Below are 20,696 nucleotides of genomic sequence, written 5' to 3' on the forward strand. Positions count from 1 at the left end.
AGTTGAAGTGGGCCTAGAATGTCAGAGGCCTAGTGTTCACACTGCCTCAGAGGTGACAGCCCAAGGGTCTATGTGCACTGTGCACGGAAGACAGATACCTCTTAGAGGAGCTGCAGGAACAGCTACAGGTTTCTGTGATATCATTAAAATCTCCAAGCTCTGTGGGAAAATAAAAGAAAGAGTGGTGAGGTCTTTTAGTCTGTTTCATTTAATCGCAGTCCATTTTATAAGAACACTAAAATCACTCCCTGCATCTCAGAAAGAGCAAATTATTCAGCATCTCCATGCTTCAGGTTCTGAGAAATGGACAGAACAGATAACGAGAGGACAGATAATGATCAAAGATGGGATTTCATCTGACATTTCACCAAAATATAACCGAGAGGCCAAAGAGATATCCGACCATAATGAATATCTGCTTTTTCATTCAACTCTACAAGTGAGATGAGAGATCAGCTATCCAGACATTTGAAACAAGAACATCATATATATATATATCTATCTATCTCAGGGCCATAATCTGATTTTGGAAGAAGTTGATTTGAATGCCACTGTAACGTAGTGTTGTGTGTGATGCATGTTAGTATGTGTATGCAGATGGGATTGGGGAGGCAGCCAGTCACATCCAAATAGTTTCCAAATCTTACCTAAAATAACAAAATCATCAACGTCGCATTTGCAAATCTCTTTCACATCATGGTAAGTACGTGTTTCAGTCACTGGGCTGACCTGTAACACGGCACAACCTAGACAAAGAAAGGAAGGAGGTTTTTACCAATAAGAAGAAAAAGAAAAACTGTACAACCTGCAACACCCAACTAAATAGAAATTGGGAAATGAAGAGGGCTAAAAGTTTAAGAGAATTAAACATTTCAACTTAAAGAATTAAAAAATTTGGAACTATTTGCGTGTTCTTTTTGCACTCACTATGGTTAAGTGCCTGTAGTCCCAGCTACTCGGAAGGCTTTCATCACAAAGAAGCTATCTGTAGTCCATCCAATGTTTTAAAATATTGAAACACTGAAAGCATCTAAACGTTTAATAATAGGAAATTGATTTTGCAAATCACACAATTAAATACTATCATTTAAAAATGTAAATCTGCCAGGGGCAGGGGCGTGCACTTGTAGTCCCAGCTACTGAGGAGGCTGAGGTAGGAGAATCACTTGAGCCCAGGAGTTCAAGTCCAGCCTGGGCAACATGGCAGAACCCCCATCTCTACAAAAAATACAAAAAAATTAGCCCAGTGTGGTGGCCTGTCCAGCACCTGTAGTCCCAGCTGCTCAAAAGACTGAGGTGGGAGAATCACTTGAGCCCACCACTTGAGATTGCAGTGAGCTATCATGCAACAACCCTCCAGCTTGGGCAAATGTACCCTAAAACCCTAAAAAAAAAAAAAAAAAAAAAAAGTGAAAACTATAGCAACATGATTATTAATACTATTAGTATGAATACTATTAATAATACTGATAATAATTAATAGTATTAATAATCATTATGATTAATTATATTATTAATATAATTATATAATCATTGTAAATATAAATTTGTAAAACTGTCTTCATTTGAATAAACATAGGAGAGAAACACAGAAAAAGGAATACAGTTGTTTAAGGAAATAGCCTAGCCCATAGTTTACATAGAAGTTATGTGGGCTGGGCGCAGTGGCTCACGCCTGTAATCCCAGCACTTTGGGAGACTGAGGCAGGTGGATCACAAGGTCAGGAGTTTGAGATCAGACTGGCCAACAAGGTGGAACCCCGTCTCTACTAAAAATACAAAAAAAAATTAGCCAGGCATGGTGGTGGGTGCCTGTAGTCCCAGCTACTTGGGAGGCTGAGGCTGGAGAATCGCTTGAACCTGGGAGGCAGAGGTTGCAGTAAGCTAAGACCATGCCATTGCACTCCAGCCTAGGCAACACAGAGAGACTCCATCTCAAAAAAAAAAAAAAAGAAGAAGTTATGTGAAGGGTTTTGCAGTAGGCTGGCTGACTTTAAGACAGAATCCATTCTAGCTGGGTGACGATGGACAACCACCACTTCCAGCTGCAGTTTCCTCATGGGTAGAATGGGGGTAAGAGCACCCATCTGTGTTTTTCACTGTCTTTTGCCCATCATCCATAGTAACATACAATTTACATTGTGACTTAATACAGACACAATGTTTAACTGATTAAAAAAAAACTTTCAGGAAACAATGCTCACCCTCAGCGAGATGCACTCTGATACTTTCTACGCTTGTTTTTTTTTTTTTTTTTTAATGTTCTCAGGACCAACTGGCAGTTTGAGTAATACCAACCCACCTCATGGAGGAACATCTATTGCCACAAATGTCACAAGAGAAATACTTAATAAAAGATAAATATTTATATTTGGAGGATAGAAATATTCTTAATTTTCATTTAACATATTCATATTTATTCATGTTTTCTTAAAGTTTCAGCTACCATCAATTTACACCCAACCACTATTTATAAAAATACCTATTTCAGACAAGGCATTATACTAAACACAAATACAAACAAGAAAATTTCTCATCCATCTAAGAGTTTAAAATCTCATGAAGGGCTGGGGGTGGTGGCTCACACCTGTAATCCCAGCACTTTGGGAGGCCAAGGCAAGTGGATCACCTGAGGTCAGGAGTTCAAGACCAGCCTGGCCAACATGGTGAAAGCTCGTCTCTACTAAAAATACAAGAATTAGCTGGGCGTGGTGGTGTGCGGCTGTAATCTCAGCTATTTGGGAGGCTGGGGCAGAAGAATGGTTTGAACGTGGGAGGTAGAGGTTGCTGTGAGCCGAGATCACACCACTCCACTCCAGCCTGGGCAACAGAGAAAGACTCCATCTCAAAAACAAAAAAAAAAACAAACAAAAAAAAAACAAAACACAGTTGCATTGCATGGGCCTTGAGAAGTTCTGAGGCAGGGCTCTGCACTACACAACTCCAGGGAAAGCCATGCATGCAGATGGCACTGGAGCATTCTGGAGCACAACCTGTGTTTCATTCCACATGGATGGTGCCCCTCCCCTGGGATACAAACCAGGGAACATGTCACAGTGACAGTGGCAGGAGATTGCTTCTGAAGGATGGGAAGGATGAAAGACCTGATGTGTGGTTACTGGGGGAACCCACATTTCAGGACATCCTTCCCAAAGCCATGGGGGGAAATGTCTGCCAGCAACTATACACAGTCTAGTTCAACTACAGCCTACCATCCAGCCAAGGGGAATGGCAGGAGATTCCTGTTTAAAAGGCAGGAAGCAGCCGGATGCCACAAGGCTAAAAATTCCAGAATAAAATGTGGCACAAGGTCAGCAAGCCATTATAGAGGACAAAAAGTTGTGATCCAGGAAGACAGATATATGCAGGATCAACTAGGGGAAACAAGTTGAAAGTAAAGAGAGAAAATTAAACCAAATCGGTATTAAAGAACTAAATTGTAGTTCTTACAAAATGACTAGCCAGAAGGCCACTGCAGCGGGCCAGGTAAGGGATAGAAATGGGAAATGGATGGAAGAGAAGTGATTATGACAGAAGTCAGGATTAATTTGTTTACTAACTAGAAACGGGACAGGAGCACAAGACCAAGGAAGAAGAGAGTCCAGCGTACTAAGTAGGAATTACTTCTTCTCCACCCACATTCATTTTCTCCCTACTGGTAGCCTCAGAGGGCACGATCGTCCATATCACATTCCCCTGCCCCCCTGGCTGCATCTGACCAACCAGTTATGGACATCTAACCAAGGCAAGGCCCATCAGGTGCTCTGCCCTGGGATCTGGACTGAGGGTCCTGCAAAACTGAGTTGTTGAGCTGTGAGGACCTGGCTGAGTGGTCAGGAAGACTGCAGAGCTGAAACTAGATGCCAGGGGTGGGTAGAAGTAGGTAGGCTACAGAAAAAGAATGAAGCAATTGCTAGAAAAGAAGAGATGAGAGGCCCAAAGTCCCCGAAAACATAGACCCTGGAGTTATGTCTATACTGGTCATATGTGTCCCAGATATATTTCCCACCACTGGGTTCAGTGAGAATGTTCTGTATCTTAAGACAAAACAACCCTTTCAATTTGAGCCAGTTAGTGCATTCAACGGGCATTTGATCATATACATATTCTGTGCCAGGCATTATGCTACACACCAGATGGAGTGAGTTCTTCCTTTGTTATTGAGTATTCCTGATTAACGTGTAGTAAACGAAGTCAAGAAGAAAAGCAAACTTTATTGGTTTTCTTTGGAAAGAAGAGGATTGTGAGAGAGTGATGGAGAGATGACTAGTTTAGACATATTAAGTTATAGGTTAACTATGCCCACCTTTATGTTGCAGTGAACATATATCAACAATGAATAAAATGAAGCATTTTAAGTCACCCAGAAATGAAGTATTAAGTCAGAGGTCCTGGGGGGCCAGCCAGACGGACAAGCCTCCAGCCATAGAGAGCAAGCACTTAGAAGAGATGTCCAGGACTGAAAACAGATTTGGGAGATAATAGCTGAGAAGGAATAATTGAAGGTGTATAGTAGGTTAAATCTGCCAGGAAGCAACTACAGATTTAAAAAAAGAATATACGACTGGAGGCAGGACTTAAGAAATTGTAAGAAAGTAGCAAACCCTAACATGAGCTATCGGCTTAGGCACTCGTCCCTCAGGGAAGAACCCCCAGGTCCCAGAGTGAGCCGGGCTGCTCCTCCTCAGTGACGGTGACGCACTGTGCTGGGTCCCCACCTCTGTTCTACAAGTTACCCCATAGGGCTTCCCGGTCCTGTGCTCCAGCACGCAGGCTCCTTGAGGGAAGGAGCACCCCCTGCGTACTGCTGATGTTCAGCACCTAGCACAGCACAGGCCCATTACTGAGCGAAAAAAAGAAGACTCATTGGACAAGGAAAGATGGTGTAAGAAGAGCTAGGAGAATGCCATGTGACAGAAAACAAAAGACGAGGAGATATCAGCCACTTTTATTTCCAGTGAAAAAAAAAAGTAGGATAAAGTCCAAGATTAAAAGAACAAAACAAAACAAAACATAGGATTTGACAACTGAAGCATGATAACCAATCCTGACCCGAGATGGCAGAAATGGTGAGGATTACAGAGGTTACTCAAGAAGTTTTTAGACAAAGGATTTAAAGACATACATTTGTCCTCCTTTATGTGCAGTTTCACTTCCCATGGTTTTAGTTACCTGCAGTCAACTGGTCCAAAAATATTCAATGAAAAGTTCCAGAAATGAACAATTCTTAAGTTTTAAATTGTGCACCATCCTGAGTAGGATGATGAACTCCCACACGTCTTGCCATGTCCCCTCTGGAACATGAATCATCCTTTGTCCAGCATACCACACTGTATATACTACCCACCCACTAGTCACTTAGTAACCCTCTTGGTTACGAGAACAAAAAAAAAAGTAGCATATATAGAGTTTGGTACTATCTGAAGTTTCAGGCTTCCACTGGGGGTCTTGGAATATATGCCCTGTGGATAAAGGGTAATTATAGAGGAGATAGATGTGAAACACATAACATACAGCTTTCTCATATTTGCCCAACTTGCCTTCATAGCCACTGTATGAAGAAGTAGAAGACCCAGACTCTTGCTTTATGTTGGTATCAAAAGTCATTTCAGAGTCAGGCTGATCACTCCCAAGTAACCCACTGACTTCTTCTTTACTCCAGCTCTCTGTCTGCTGTTGACTGAGAATGTTACACTTCATTTTCTCCATTGCTGATATAATCATATCTGCAACATAAAAGTGGGCATTTTCCTGCAGAAAAAGAAATCAGTTAAAATACAAGCATAATCAACTTTTTCATGGAGGGTATATTAGATTTGAAAAATCAATATGCTTTATTTAAGTGGAATTAATGCATATGAGTATAAATATTCATTTAACTGAGTTATCATAGGTCACTCTATGACTTATAGCACACATTGTCCAGAGACATAGATTCAGCTTACTGTAATCAACGGACAACTCAAGTTGGATTTCTTGTTATACAAAACTTTAGGCTGGGGGAAGCCTAATGCCAGACATCATTCATCAACCACAGAAAACTTTCCAGCTAAGCACAGGCGCTGCCTTGGAACTCTTCTTAGCTTAGTGCTTCTGGCAGTCTCCATCAATCAAATGCTGAAAGGAAACCTATTTGTAATGCTTCATCAAACTGAAGTTTCCAGATTTAAATCAGAACAACACTATCTAAAGGATTAAGACTCTATGGTTAAAAAGAAAGAAGATAGCATTCACCTTTTCTACATCAACAGGCAGCACAAATACCTCCGGTGAGAAGGAATTCAAAGAAATGGTTCTTCTACTGACTTGAACAGCACCTGCCAATATAGCAAATTATTAAAAATGGGGAAAAGGGAGTTTAAAGATTACCTAATGAAATAAAACAATTATAGGAAATGGCTTTTAAATAATGTAAAAAAATAAGCACAATTCTAGAACAAATTAAGATGACAGGAAAAGAAAGATCTTTCTGATGGCAGGTCTTACAGATATTGCTTTAATGATGATCATTTCTAGGAGGGGCTGTTGGAGTAACTGGGAGGTATCCTCAGCTACCAGAGAGGAGGAGACCAATGAGGAAAAGAGGGCAGAAAGAGAACAGGGTCCTGGGAAATCCCAACAGGGGCTGGGGTAGGGTGAGAAGCCACAGTCCAGAAGCAGGGTCCCAAGGATTACAAGATCGCTTCTCTAACTCATTGTGATTGATTTTTTTTTTTTTTGAGATGGAGTCTCGCTGTCGCCCAGGCTGGAGTGCAGTGGCGCAATCTCGGCTCACTGCAAGCTCCGCCTTCCGGGTTCACGCCATTCTCCTGCCTCAGCCTCCAAGTAGCTGGGACTACAGGTGCCCGTCACCACGCCCGGCTATTTTTTTTTGTATTTTTAGTAGAGACGGGGTTTCACCGTGGTCTCGATCTCCTGACCTCGTGATCCGCCCGCCTCGGCCTCCCAAAGTGCTGGGATTACAAGCGTGAGCCACCGCGCCCGGCCTTTTCTTCTTCTTTTGAAACAATATCTCGCTCTGTCACCCAGGCTAGAGTGCAGCGGCGTGATCACAGTTTAGTGCAGCTTCAACCTCCTGGGCTCAAGCGATTCTTCCACCTCAGCCTCCCTAGCAGCTGAGACTACAGGTGCCATCATGACCAGCTGATTTTCTAAATTTTTTTTGCAGAGATGGGGGTCTCATTAGGTTGCCCAGGTTGGTCTCAAATTACTGGGCTCAAGCTATCCTTCCACCTCAGCCTCCCAAAGTGCTGAGATTACAGGCAGATTGAGCCACTGCACCCAGCCCTTAACCTCCTGTCTAGAGAATAAAATCCATCCAAAAAAGGTCAGCATTGCTTCTCTAAGTTAGTCTTCTTCCAGTCAAAACCAACAAACTGCAGAAGGTACATTCTGCTGACACATCCATTCCTGCACCCTTAGCCACTCCATTACTGGCAATGACCACCATCAAAACAAACATTTTTTCTGTCATGTGATTTCTTACTGCAGCATTTAAAGCAAAAATTTCTGTGTCAAGAGCTGAGATGTCCCAACCTGCTAAATTAGAACAAAATGCTGCACATGGTGGTGACACAGCTTTCAGCATGATGGAGGTGCAAGCAGGGTCATTCAAATCCCTTGCTTCATGTTCAAGAAAGTAGTTGTTGCATGGAAAAACTTGGACTTCTTAGCTTCAGAAGCTATGGGTTGGCAAACTTTTCCTGTAAAGGGCTAGGTGGTATATATTGGAGGATCTGAGGGCCATACAGTATCTGTTTCAACTACTCTATTCTGCCACTGTAGTGAGAAAGCAGCTATAGACAAAAGAGAAATTCATTTATAAAAACAGGAAGCTGGCAGGATTTGGTCCACAGGTCATAGTTTGCAGACTCCGAGGATAGAGGGAAGAGCACAAAGAATCAGAACAGAGTGGATTCCAGTTCCAGCTGTCCATTCACCAGCTGTGCCTCTGCATCAAAATGCTCTTAGCCCTTAAACTGGGATATTTATCAGGACATTAAGGAGATAAAGGAAGGTGAAAGTGTTTGTAAATGTGTAGTTCCTACACAAACAAAATAAACTGTGGAATCCCTTCCTACAGCCTCAAGAAATGCTTACAGATGCAGATAGTCTTTCCTTAAAGTATTTTCTGAAAAAAGAAAACCCTTTTGCCACCATCTGAGATGCAGCGGTCATAGGAATATCCACATCTTAGTGGCCAATGGCTGTTTTCCCTATTGCTGCCTCCACACCAGAGAAAGAAAGAACCAGATCACTCAAGCCTTCTTTTTCTTAATCTTATAGAATGAATCCCCTTACTGAGTTTAAGAGATATTCTCAAAACATTCTGTGAGTTGTTCCTAAAGGCACTGACAGGAGCTGTTGGGAGTCCTTGTCTTTGGGCAAAAGGGGCTGGGGTATCTGTTTTCTTTCTGAGAAAAAGACAAAGCGAAAGGATAATTTTAAATTGTAGAGCTACTTCCTGTACCGTGATAGAGTAAAAGGTTTCAGGCAAGTGTATGCTAGGCCGCAAAGATCATCTTCAGTTTATTATAACTTGTCATTATGGTGGTTCTCTGTTGGGGAGAGGGCTTTCCTCTATGAGACAATCTATTAAGACTAATCTCTCACTTAGCCACTATTAAATTTGCAAGTCACTCTTAATCCTTAGAACTATCCAAGCAAGTGAGCAAAAAAATAGAAAAAAAGAAGGCCTGTAATCAGTCTTGTCGTTTTGCTCAAACTTGGTCCTTATCTCAAAATTAACCATTAAAAGATTGTTCAAAATTTGTTCTTCTTAAGCAATGAATAAATGTGTTAAAGACTGTCATCATCTTTGATTGCTCAAACATTTCCAAAAGAACAAATAAACTCCATATTTTAGGTAAGGGGGAAGATGAGCTCCTGCTAGTGAGAAATAAATATACAGAGAAATAGACAGGCAAGGCAGCAGGCAGACTGATGGCTTTTAAAATTGCTTTGAAAGAAAAATCTTCATTGATTATTTGTACTAGGGTTCTAATAGAAATGTAAATTAATAATGACAAGTGTGACTATAATATAAATATTTTAAAATGAAATAAACATGTCACAGATTATAACAATAATAGCTAACTTATTGACTCTTGAGCAGTACTTTGCATGGATTATCCAATTTTCAGGAATTTTAGGGTCTTAGGAATATGTACATTACTTCATAGCAGTGACAGCCTTGTTTTAATAAAAAGGGGTTTTGTATAGTCTTCGGGGGAAACTGTAGTTATTGTTTTAAAATCTTACTATTTTTCCATCAGACTCTATACAGGTAAATATAACAAGTGAAGTGAGTTCACCACCTACTAGGTACTGGTGTGAAATAGAGCCCCCTGTGACTGTCTGGAAACACCTCCAATCGCCACACTGACTTGACAGTGCTTCCAATGCTCTCCCTTTTAGACAATTTAATGAGCTCTAAGTTCCTGAAGGCAGACACCAGCTTAAAGATGGCACATGGCACTGATTATCAACTACGTTAAGCTAAAAAGATAACAATTCTCTGCAGTCTAAGGAGAAAGCCAATACTTCATTTCACCTATTGTGACCATCCAGATGGCTGGGCTGCTGACAATATTAAATGAGGCAATGCACTGTCCCATGAGGAAGACAATAAGGCAGGCTTTAGAGCAAGGCAAAGCAAGGGTGTGAACAGAGAGGCATGAGGGAGGTCACCTACTAAAATTACCTTCATCAGCAGAAGATGTCAGATGGGAAGGCTCAAAAAAAGCACTGTCAGTCTCAGGATATGGGGAGGTGGCCAAAATCCTAGGGCTCGTGGGCAGAGACACCCAATGAGAGTATCCTGGGCGGACCATGTGTACTTCTGTTGAGGACAGAGAGAAGCTGCTACTCTTTTCACTTGAGCCATGAGGAGAAGCGCTGCCAATGGAGTCTGTAGTATCCTCAGACAATGCTGTCTCTGCCAGGGAGTCCCCGAGGCACGAAGGTGAAGGGCCTGAGGGAGAGGCAGCATCTGTCACAAAATGGGTCCCGCTGTTCCCTGCTGCTGGCACCTGAGGTTGCAAGTCCTGCGGCTGTTGCTGCACATCCTGGGGGTTGATCCAGACAGCTTTGTGCCTCATGAGCCTGATGTCTAATTGGCAAGGAGGATGGTCAGTGTTCAGGAGTCTGGGCGAACCATCAATAACGCCAGAGTGATCGCTGATCCCTTCCCAGGGCTCCACAGGAGAATCCTGCCTGACTGTAGACTGTGACACCATCTTTCCAAGCTTGTGACTGGTGTGAATCCATTCAAAACAGATAGAGGGGGTTCCCCGATTGCTGGTACTACTTGATTTGGGCCCTGAGCTCACCACATGGCCAGCTGGGGGTCTGGAGAGCTATTCTGCAATGAGCAAAGAATCGTTCAAAATAAGTAAGAATTCAATTGTAATTTGGCTACAAATTATTTTGAGATGGCAAAATCCAAAAAATTTAGAAGTCTGTACTTGGTTCTATCCAACATAGTAAAGTCCACTTGGATTTATAAGTCGAAAAATAAATAAATCAGCCATAAAACTAGCAGTAAACCTACAGAGGCTTGACATTGGGAGAGGAAACATTTTTCAAAGCATAAAATTAGGAAGTCACAAAGGATCAACTGATAAATCCCATAAAAATGTAAAACATCCATGCATCAAAATTATTTGAAAAAAATTAAATGTCAAATCCAAGATAGGAATACTATCTGGAAGTAAAGACACATTTCCACATTTTTTTTTTTTTTTTTTTTAAGACAGAGTCTCACTCTGTCACCCAGGCTGGAGTGCAGTGGGGATCTTGGCTCACTGCAACCTCCGCCTCCTGGGTTCAAGCTATTCTGGTGCCTCAGCCTCCCGAGCAGCTGGGATTACAGGCGCGTGCCACCACGCCTGGCTGATTTCTGTATTTTTTAGTAGGGACGGGGTTTCACCATGTTGGCCAGGCTAGTTTCAAACTCCTGACCTCAGGTGATCCACCTGCCTTGGCCTCTCAAAGTGCTGGGATTACATGCATGAGCCACTGTGCCCAGCCATTTCCATATGTTCTTATTTTCCTTTAGTTTGTTCTTGTGTTTCAACGAAGTAGGCAAAGTGGTACATAAAACAGAGGGATGATCCACAGCACTAAAGACTTTGCTTCATGTAACTTATATTACCTTTCATACTTACAATATCAATATCAATGTATTCTCAGTTCATAACATTTAAAGAACACAGTATGAATCTAGAACCCATCTTTAAAACCCACTCACTTCTAAGCTCAGATTTTAGCTTTAGTGAAGAGGTAATGATTAAAATGTTGAGAGCTACACAAACAAGAAGCACTCTTGTCACTGTAATTACAGGCTCGGGAAATGTTTTGCTTTTCTGTTCTCCCACTGCCCTTTGCATTGTGAAGCTAAAAGCAACTTTCAACAGCAAAAGCAAGAAGAGCCAGGGGAAGGCCTAGAGATAGAAGGGTGGCCTGTGCCACATTCACCCTGCACAGTGGTGAACGGGAGACTCTGGAGTCAATTACAGGGCTGTAAATACCATCGCTGTGTATGTAGGCAACTCCCACGTGTATCTCTCTATTTCTGATTTCCCGGCTAGCAAATCTTATTGCCTATTTGACATTTGTTCAGTGGGCATTGCAACCTGATAACCTGATACATCCAAAACAGTCACTCATTTCTCCTGAAACCTGCTCCTTCCCTGCTTTTCCCCCCTCTCCCAATTGCCCAAGGCTGAAACTTAGGAGTCATTTCTGATCCTATCTTTCCTTAGCTCTCCAACTTCATTCCATCAGCAAGTTTACAGCTATAGCTGCCATCTTAGTCTGAGTTACCGTCTTATCACACCTGGACGTGCAGCCATAGCTTCCCAATAGGTTTCCCTGCTGTTACTCTTGGCCAGGCTGGAGTGCAGTGGCACAGTCTCAGCTCATTCCAACCTCTGCCTCCTGGGTTCAAGCAATTCTCTGCCTCAGCCTCCCAAGGAGCTGGGATTACAGGCGTGTGCCACCACACCAGCTAATTTTTGTATTTTTAGTAGAGACGGGGTTTCAGCCTGTTGGCCAGGCTGATCTTGAACTCCCGACCTCGTGATCCACCTGCCTCAGCCTCCCAAAGTGCTGGGATTACAGGTGGGATCCACCGTGCCTGGCCAGTAACACCGTGTTTTAACACCCAGAGGGTGCACCATTCTTAGAGGTACAGCAATACCAGGTTGATGCGTGGAGTGGACACAGCAAGCTCCTAGTCCACGTCCCTGCTCCAAAAATCCATTTAATATATTGTCCTCGGATAGAGGACCTATCAGATACTAAACTGATAAGAACAGATACTACACTTGATCTTAGCCAAAAGACCGAGAGGCGATTACTTTTGCCCATTTATAATCAAGAGGTATCCAGAGAGATCTTTTATAAACCTAAATCAGATCATCTCATTGCCCTAATCGAAATCCCCCAAAGGCTTCCCATCAAATCTGGAATAAAATCCAGACTCCTTACCTTGCCCTCAAGACCTGACATGATGCTGTCCCTGTAAACCTCTCTCACTTACCTTCATCCAGCCTCCATCAGCCCCAACCACACCGCAAGCTATTGAGCCCTATAGGCTCCTTCTAACCCTAGGAATGCTGTTGTATGTTTCCTCTTTCTGAATGCTCCTCCCCGAGATGATGACACATCTGGCTCTTTCCTGTCGTAAATGCCTTGATTTATAAATTACTTCCTCAAAGATATCTTTCCTAACCACCTTTCTTCTTAAGGTAGTTTCCCCATCATTCTCTCTCACATCGCCATAAACATTTAGTTTTCGTCACAGAGGTGCTCACTTCCTGCTATTTTTTAGTTCATTACCGCCATTCTCCCCCCACTCCCACCTAACTGTAAGCTTCATGAGAGGAGGGGCCTTGTCTTTCCCTGCTGGGTAGCATGCCCCACACCTAGAGCTGCATATGAGGGTTCAATAAATGTTTATGAATTGAAAGAACAAATCCAACAAAATGGAGACAAAGTTAAGAGCTAGAGAAAAGACAGGGTACAGTGGCTCATGCCTATAATCCCAGCACTTTGGGAGGCCAAGGCGGGTGGATAATCTGAGGTCAGGAGTTCGAGACCAGCCTGACCAACATGGCGAAACCCCATCTCTACCAAAAATACAAAAATTAGCTGGGCATGTTGGTGGGCGCCTATAATCCCAGCTACTGAGGAGGCTGAGGCAGGAGAATCGCTTGAACTTGGCAGGCAGAGGTTGCAGTGAGACAAGATCGTGCCATTGCACTCCAGCCTGGACAGCGAGACTCCATCTCAAAAAAAAAAAACAGCTAGAGAAAAGAGTTCTGTGGCAGATATAACTGTTCTATTAATGGGGCAGAATTACTCATATAGGAATAGAAGTGAATCCACATTCCCTAAAACATGAAATTGTTCTCACCCAATAATAAAAGTTCAGTAGACCAAAATAAGGTACATATGAAAACTGTTCTTGAGACTGAGTTTTGGAGACTTTTTGATTTGAGGGCCCTATATTTCAGTTTATACCTTCTGGAGTAATAAAGATGATAGTTTATATACACGCGCACACACACACACACATACACACAGTTGACCCTTGAACAACATGGATTTGAACTTTGTGGGTCCACTAACGTGGATTTTCTTCCACATTTGTCACCATGAGGCAACAAGACTAACGCCTCTTTTTCCTCCTCCTTTTCAGTCTACTCAACATGAGAGGATGAGGATGAAGACCTTTATGATGATCTATTTCCATTTAATGAACAGTAAATATATTCTCTCTTGCTTATGGTTTTCTTAATGACATTTTCTTTTCTCTGCTTTATTGTAAGAATGCATTATATAGTATTATACACTAATATGCAACATATGTGTTAATCAACTGTTTATGCTATCAGTAAGGCTGCGGTTAACAGTAGGTTATAAGTAGTGTTAAGTTTTAGGGGAGTCAAAAGTTGTGTGCAGATTTTCAACTGCACAGGGTGTTAGTGTCCCTAACCCCTGCATTGTGAAGGGTCAACTATATGTGTGTGTGTGTATATATATATATTTTGCATATGACATACATTGTTTCTGGAGGCATATATATATACCTTTTGTATATAACATATATTAATATATAAATGCATCTTTTGTATGTAATATACATATATATAAACGTATACATGCATCTTGAAAACACTACGAAAACCCCAAATCACCATTCACAAAATATCACAGAGTACAGCTGGTTGTGTTAACTGCCAGAACTCACCAGCCCAAAATGCCTATCTTCCTTCTCCTGACCTCAAATCCCACTTTGTGCACCAATTTCTCTTTGTCACACATCTTTTCCTCTCCAATAATTCTGGATTTTATAATTACAAAAGGAAACCATGACTACATTTTTATAAAATGCCCAAACACAGAAGCCTAGAGTAAAAAAGTGAACAGCTCTCATCACCCCAAGCCCCATAATCCTACTTTATTCTCATAAATAACATTGTTAACCATTCTATTCTTTCTAGACCTTTATCTATGAATTAACACACATATTTCAGACCAGAAGATATGTTTTCTTTTTTATACACATCCATGGGATCATACTGGAGATATTTTACAACTTATCTTCTTTTTCACTCAACAGTGTGTCCTGAGGGTGTATCTGATTCTCCTAAACTGTCCTATCACTTTCTATAGTATAAATATATCATACTTACTTAGCCAGACCCTACTGATAGAAATTTATTTTTAGCTTTTTGCAGTTATAAAGTATGTAACAATGAACATCCTTGTTCATGTCATTTTTTGGTTGACTTTCTTTTTTTAGTTCCTTTCTCTTACTAGTTCCACTCTTAGTCTGAGTCCATAGTTCATGATAGCCTCATTATTTCCAAGAGAATAAAACTATATAAGTAAGTTATGGTTTATTCTCAATTTTCTACACAAATCTTTTGTGTGTTTGGTGGGGGGAGATGATTATAGATGTGAAACCACATGAAAAATATGCAATCTCAAATGGTAAAGCAGTAGTGATTTCAGATGGTTTTGTTTTTCATTTTATTTTCTTTGAGACAAGTCTCACTCTGTTGCCCAGGCTGGAGTGCAGTGGTGCGATCTCGGCTCACTGCAACCTCTGCCTCGTGGATTCAAGCAATTCTCATGCCTCAGCCTCCCTAGCAGCTGGGATTACAGGTGAGCACCACCACGCCTGCCTAATTTTTGTATTTTTAGTAGAGACGGGGTTTCACCATGTTAGCCAGGCTGGTCTTAAACTCCTGACATCAAGTGATCCACCCGACTCGGCCTTCCAAAGTGCTAGATTGCAGGTGTGGGCCACTGTGCCTGGCCGATCCCAGTGTTTTTTATAAACAAGTTAAAGTCAATAGTTCAAAGAGAATGACCTTATTTGGAGCTTCCCATACATGGACTGACCTAAGTGAATTGAGAAAAACCAACTTCCTCATAAAAAACAACTGTCAAATGCAGGTGCTTGCTTCACTTCCTTCTAGAAAAGTGTTGTTCCTTCACAAAAATAACCAGCAGGTGCTGCTTTGCCAGGTTATAAAATCAAAGCATTGAGAGTTAGAATAGGCTCATAATAGATTCACAACCATGTCTAAGGTCACAGCTGGGCAGTGGCAGAGAGAGGACAAAAGGCCAGGTCGGACACTCACCAGGAGTATGAATTTCTCAAAGAGGCAGACTGACACAGAGGAGAAAGTAATGATTGGAAACCATCAAAGTCCATGCAGTAGTGACAGGAGGTCAATATCCCCATTTTTTATTTTATCTTTAAGGCAAAAAACAATTTGCCAGGTGCTATGATACCATTGCCAGGTATGTTACTTGTTGCCATATTGTTTGTAGTATGTTAGTTATTCAGTTAAGAAATATTTACTGAGCATCTACTATAGGTCTGGCATTGTTTTTGTTTTGGTAGCACTGGGGTAATAGAGGGGACTAAAATAAGCTTCCTGCCCTTCCTCAGCTTATGTTCTGGAGGAAGAGAGATAGTGAATAGACATACATTTATACATTCAGACATACATACATTTCAAAGATTGATAAGCAGAGGTAATACAGGTCTAAGCAATACTTAGCATCTTCTCAACATACTTCCTCCCACTGTCACAAAGGGGGTCCTTTGAATCAGAGATACTCAGGTACAAAAAATAAAATTTCCAAAAACATTTAAAGGAAGAGATATCAATCTCAAAGCTTACCATCATTCTTACTGAGATCTTCCAGCTGGGATTAAAAGGTAAGCACAGGCCAGATTACTAGTGAACATATATAGCTGCAGCAAAGGCCCCGGACAAACAAGAGACTTGAGGACTCCTCCAGCCAAGTCATTGTGACATCAGAGTCAGTGGCCCCATCGAGAATGATTGCATCACTAGAGCCACCACAGAGACACAGTATTAACAGCAAAGATGCAACTTCTGAAGGAGGGACAGAGGCCTCAGTGCCACCATGATGCCTACAGTGACCTCACAGAAGTCTTTCAGATCATAAGCAGAAAGCACTTTGAGAGCAGAGCAGCTTTAGCTCCCCCTATGTATAACAGTCTTCCAGTTATTTCATGAATAGGCAAAAGTACATCAGATTTAGGATTTAGGATTTTCTATACCCCAACACTAACTGCCTACTGAATACACAACTGGCGGCATCGGAGTAAAGACACATCTTAAAACTTACCTTGTCAGTAAGGCCTCCCTGGTCACCCCATAAAAACCAGCAATTGCCCCTCCCAAACAGTTCCTATCCCTCTCTTTAGCTCTATTTCTCTCTTTAGCACAAATCTCATTGTATTTAACCTCAATAACTAGTACCCACCAGAATGTTAAATCTATGAGGGCATTTTTTTTTCTTTTTTTTTTTTTTCTGAGACAGAGTTTCCGTCTTGTTGCCCAGGCTGGAGTGCAATGGCACAATCTCAGCTCACTGTGACCTCTGCCTCCCAAGTTCAAGCAATTCTCCTGCCTCAGCCTCCTGAGTAGCTGGGATTACAGGCACCTGCCACCATGCATGGCTAATTTTTTGTATTTTTAGTATAGACTGAGTTTCACCATGTTGGCCAGGCTGGTCTTGAACTCCTGACCTCAGGTGATCCACCCACCTCGGCCTCCCAAAGTGTTGGGATTACAGGTATGAGCCACTGCATGCGGCCGAGGGCACTTTTTAAAATAACATATTTTGGACACTGCTTTGTCCCCAGAACCCAGAACAGTGGCGACAATAGGTGCTCAATAAATATATTCTTTGCACTTATGAATGAAATCATAAATTATCAAACAATACCTAGGTATGGTTATGTTGGTTATTTCTTTGTCACCCAAGAAAGGAAGTCAAGAATGGATGACACCCTTTAGAAGAAATTAGAAATCATGACCTAAATGTTCATCAACCATTTCCTTAGAATAAAGGATACTAGAGAATAAGAAATCACAAATAAATAAGAGTCGAGTGAAAAGTAAAATTCATTTTTATCAATTTTATGGTACATTACTAAACACAGCCAGTAATAAACAAATACTAAGTAGAACACAAATAAATCTTTAACTGTAGCATGTGAGCTGTTTGGTTACCACAATTCCCCAGAACTTCTTCCCTTCTTTCTCGGGATCTACTTCTCTTCATGCTTTGACGTTCGGCAAAGATTCACATCCCCAAGAGAGTAACAGAGTCTAAAACTACCACATATCAAAATAGAAACCATCAAGACACCTAATAATTTAACTCGACAGCTTCCAAAACAGTGTCCAGGAATTACAGTAAACCGCAATTTTCCTATTTCATCTATATACTATATACTATGTTGTAATAAAAGCAGCAGAAACGAAACAGTGCTATACTGTGATGTGGCTGGGTGGTGTCAGAAAAGACTTCACTCCAACTGATTTAGCCTTTGGTAACCTCTTTGAAGGTTTGCTGTCAGAAGAACACAAAAGAAGGTCAGAAAGCAATCAAGAGAAATGGGTAAGTAAGAAGGGGAAGGCAAAGTTCATGGAAAATTGAATATATCACCTAAAAGAACTGCAGGGTTGCCCAAAACACCCAAATGACTGACTCCCTGTGGCCACTGCATATGACACCCTTCCCAGTCTCATTCTGCAAAATCATAATTTGCAAAATTTCAGGTGTTATTATGCCAAGTTGAGAACTGAAATGGAGACCATTAGGGGACTTACCCAAAGTCTCCCCATTAGTAATTAGCAGAAGTAGGACAAAAACAAAAGTCTGAACGTGATCCAAAGCTGTTTCCACTGGTATTCACATGTTCCGTTTGGGCTGAAATTAGCAGGCTATTTTCAATTTCATTAGCAAAGTAATTTTAAGAACTTTCCCATCAGATATGACATAAAATATAGGATTAAGACCCACATAGGTATATTTGATTTCATGCCTCTGGACAATCATTTACGAAATTTTATTATTATTCCTATTTGTATAAAAAAACTTTGTGCCACACAGATCTAATATAAGAATATTAATTTATACACCTTACACGTGTACAGCTATGCTAATACATTAGGATACATACAGCATATGTAAAAATAGAATTTTGTTCTTTCTTTCCAATGAATTATCTTACACTTAAAAGGTAAATACCCTCTACTTTGGGGACCACTGCTAAATTAACATTATACCTAAAAACCTTACATATAAAAAAAAACAAAAACAGATTTATATGCAACAGAATTTGATAACTAAGACTGAAAAAATATTAATACAGAAATTTACCCAAAGTAAGGGTATGTAGCTGCACTTGAAAAATGGCTGGATTTCCATGTTTGGGCAAACAAAATGGAGGGCCATATTGGAAAAATGGTCTGACAGTTCCTCAAATATTAAATATACAGTAACCATTTGATCTAATAATTCTACTCCTGGATATATATACCCAAGAGAAATGAGAACACACATTCACACAAAAACTTGTGCCCAAATATTTCTAGCAGCACTATTCATAATAGCCAAAAAGTGGAAACAAACGAAATGACCATCAACTGATGAATTAACAAAGTGTGCTATATCTGTACAATGAAACGTTATTCAGCCATAATTAGAAATGAAGTACTAATTCATGCTCTGACATGGATGAGCACTGAAATGACTATGCTAAGTGAAAGAAGCCAGATACAAAAGACATTTGGATACTAAATGTCCAGAATAGGCAAATCCATCGAAATAGAAAGGAGATTTGTGGTTGCTTAGGGTGGTGGGATGGGAACAGCTAAAGGATACCAGGTTTCTTTTTGAGGTGATGAAAGTCTTATAAAATCAACTGTGGTAATGATGGCATATATTTGTGAATACACTGAAAATCATTAACTTGTACACTTTCTTCTTCTTTTTTTTGTTTTTGTTTTTGTTTTTGGTTTTTGAGACAGAGTTTCACTCTTGTTGCCCAGGATAGAGTGCAATGGTGTGATCTTGGCTCGCCACAACCTCTGCCTCCTGGGTTCAAGCGATTCTCCTGCCTCAGCCTCCCGAGTAGCTGGGATTACAGGCATGCACCACCACGCCTGGCTATTTTTGTATTTTTAGCAGAGACAGGGTTTCTCCATGTTTGTCTGGCTGGTCTCGAACTCCCGACCCCATGTGATCTGCCCGCCTCGGCCTCTGTTGCTCAGGCTGGAGTGCAGTGGCATGATCATGGCTCACTGCAGCCTTGACCTCCTGGGCTCAAGTGATCCTACTGTCTCAGCCTTCAGAGCAGCTAGGACCACAGGTGTGCCACCACATCTGGCCAATTTTTTATTTTTGTAGAGGAAAGGCCTCACTATGTTGCTCAGGTTGGTCTCAAACTCCTGGCCTCAACCAATCCTCCTAGTTCAGCCTCCCAAAGTGCTGGGATTATAGGCAAGAGCCACCATGCCTGGCTAGACTTGTACACTTTAAATCAGTGAAGCATTTGGCATGTAAATTCTATCTCAATCTCAATAACAGTATTTTTTTTTAAATAAGAAATAGGAAATGCTCATCTCCCTTCAAAAAGATCTAGAACTAAAGGGAGCTGTATTTCATGGGCTACAGGGATCAAAGGAGCACAAGCTACATGTCCGGCTGTGAACAAAAATACTGAAAGGATAGGAGAAAATTAAAAGGAGAAGCAGAGAGTAGATAAAGGAAATACTGAATAAATGTGTCAAAAATAGGTAAGGAGAAGAGGAAGTAAAAGTGAAATTGTCATGACAGAACTATCTAGAAAAGGAAAAGAAAAAAGAAATCAAGGCTGGTAAAGACAACAGATGACCACCAGCAATTGAGCACCTACTGTCAGACCCTACCCTGAGGAATCCAGACATCCACAATGATCTTTTTTTTTTTTTTTTTTTTTTTTTTGAGACAGAGTTTTGCTCTTGTCACCCAGGCTGGAGTGCAGTGGCATAATCTCGGCTCACTGCAACCTCTGCCTCCCAGGTTCTAGCGATTCTCCTTGCCTCAGCCTCCCAAGTAGCTGGGATTACAGGCACCCGCCACCATGCCCAGCTAATTTTTTTTTGTATTTTTAGTAGAGACGGGGTTTCACTATGTTACAGGCCAGGCTAGTCTCGAACTCCTGACCTAGTGATCCACCCGCCTCAGCCTCCCAAAGTGCTGGGATTACAGGCATGAGCCACCGTGCCTGGTGTATCCACGTTTATCTTTAAATCAGTGCTGCAAGAAGGCTCTAAGGCCAAGATTTACAGATGATAAACAAGGTC

The 20,696-nt window shown here is 41.3% G+C and overlaps 1 protein-coding gene and 1 non-coding gene across 2 annotated transcripts in view; both read right to left on the reverse strand.

Moving 5' to 3' along the window:
• Positions 1–20,696, reverse strand: part of RUBCNL (rubicon like autophagy enhancer) — a 50,674-nt gene that overhangs the window by 22,951 nt on the left and 7,027 nt on the right. The window contains exons 2-6 of the mRNA XM_058438165.1: positions 9,704–10,363; positions 6,235–6,317; positions 5,541–5,751; positions 648–746; positions 53–159 (exon numbers count right to left, since the gene is read on the reverse strand). Coding sequence (XP_058294148.1) covers positions 53–159; positions 648–746; positions 5,541–5,751; positions 6,235–6,317; positions 9,704–10,238 — 1,035 coding nt within the window. The 5' untranslated portion in view covers positions 10,239–10,363. The remainder of the gene's footprint in view (positions 1–52; positions 160–647; positions 747–5,540; positions 5,752–6,234; positions 6,318–9,703; positions 10,364–20,696) is intronic.
• LOC116467739 (U2 spliceosomal RNA) lies at positions 12,169–12,359 on the reverse strand. The gene has a single exon (XR_004247940.1). It is a non-coding gene; the product is annotated as a U2 spliceosomal RNA (small nuclear RNA).

Source organism: Hylobates moloch, unplaced genomic scaffold (genome assembly GCF_009828535.3).
Source record: "Hylobates moloch isolate HMO894 unplaced genomic scaffold, HMol_V3 SCAFFOLD_4, whole genome shotgun sequence".
NCBI lineage: Eukaryota > Metazoa > Chordata > Mammalia > Primates > Hylobatidae > Hylobates > Hylobates moloch.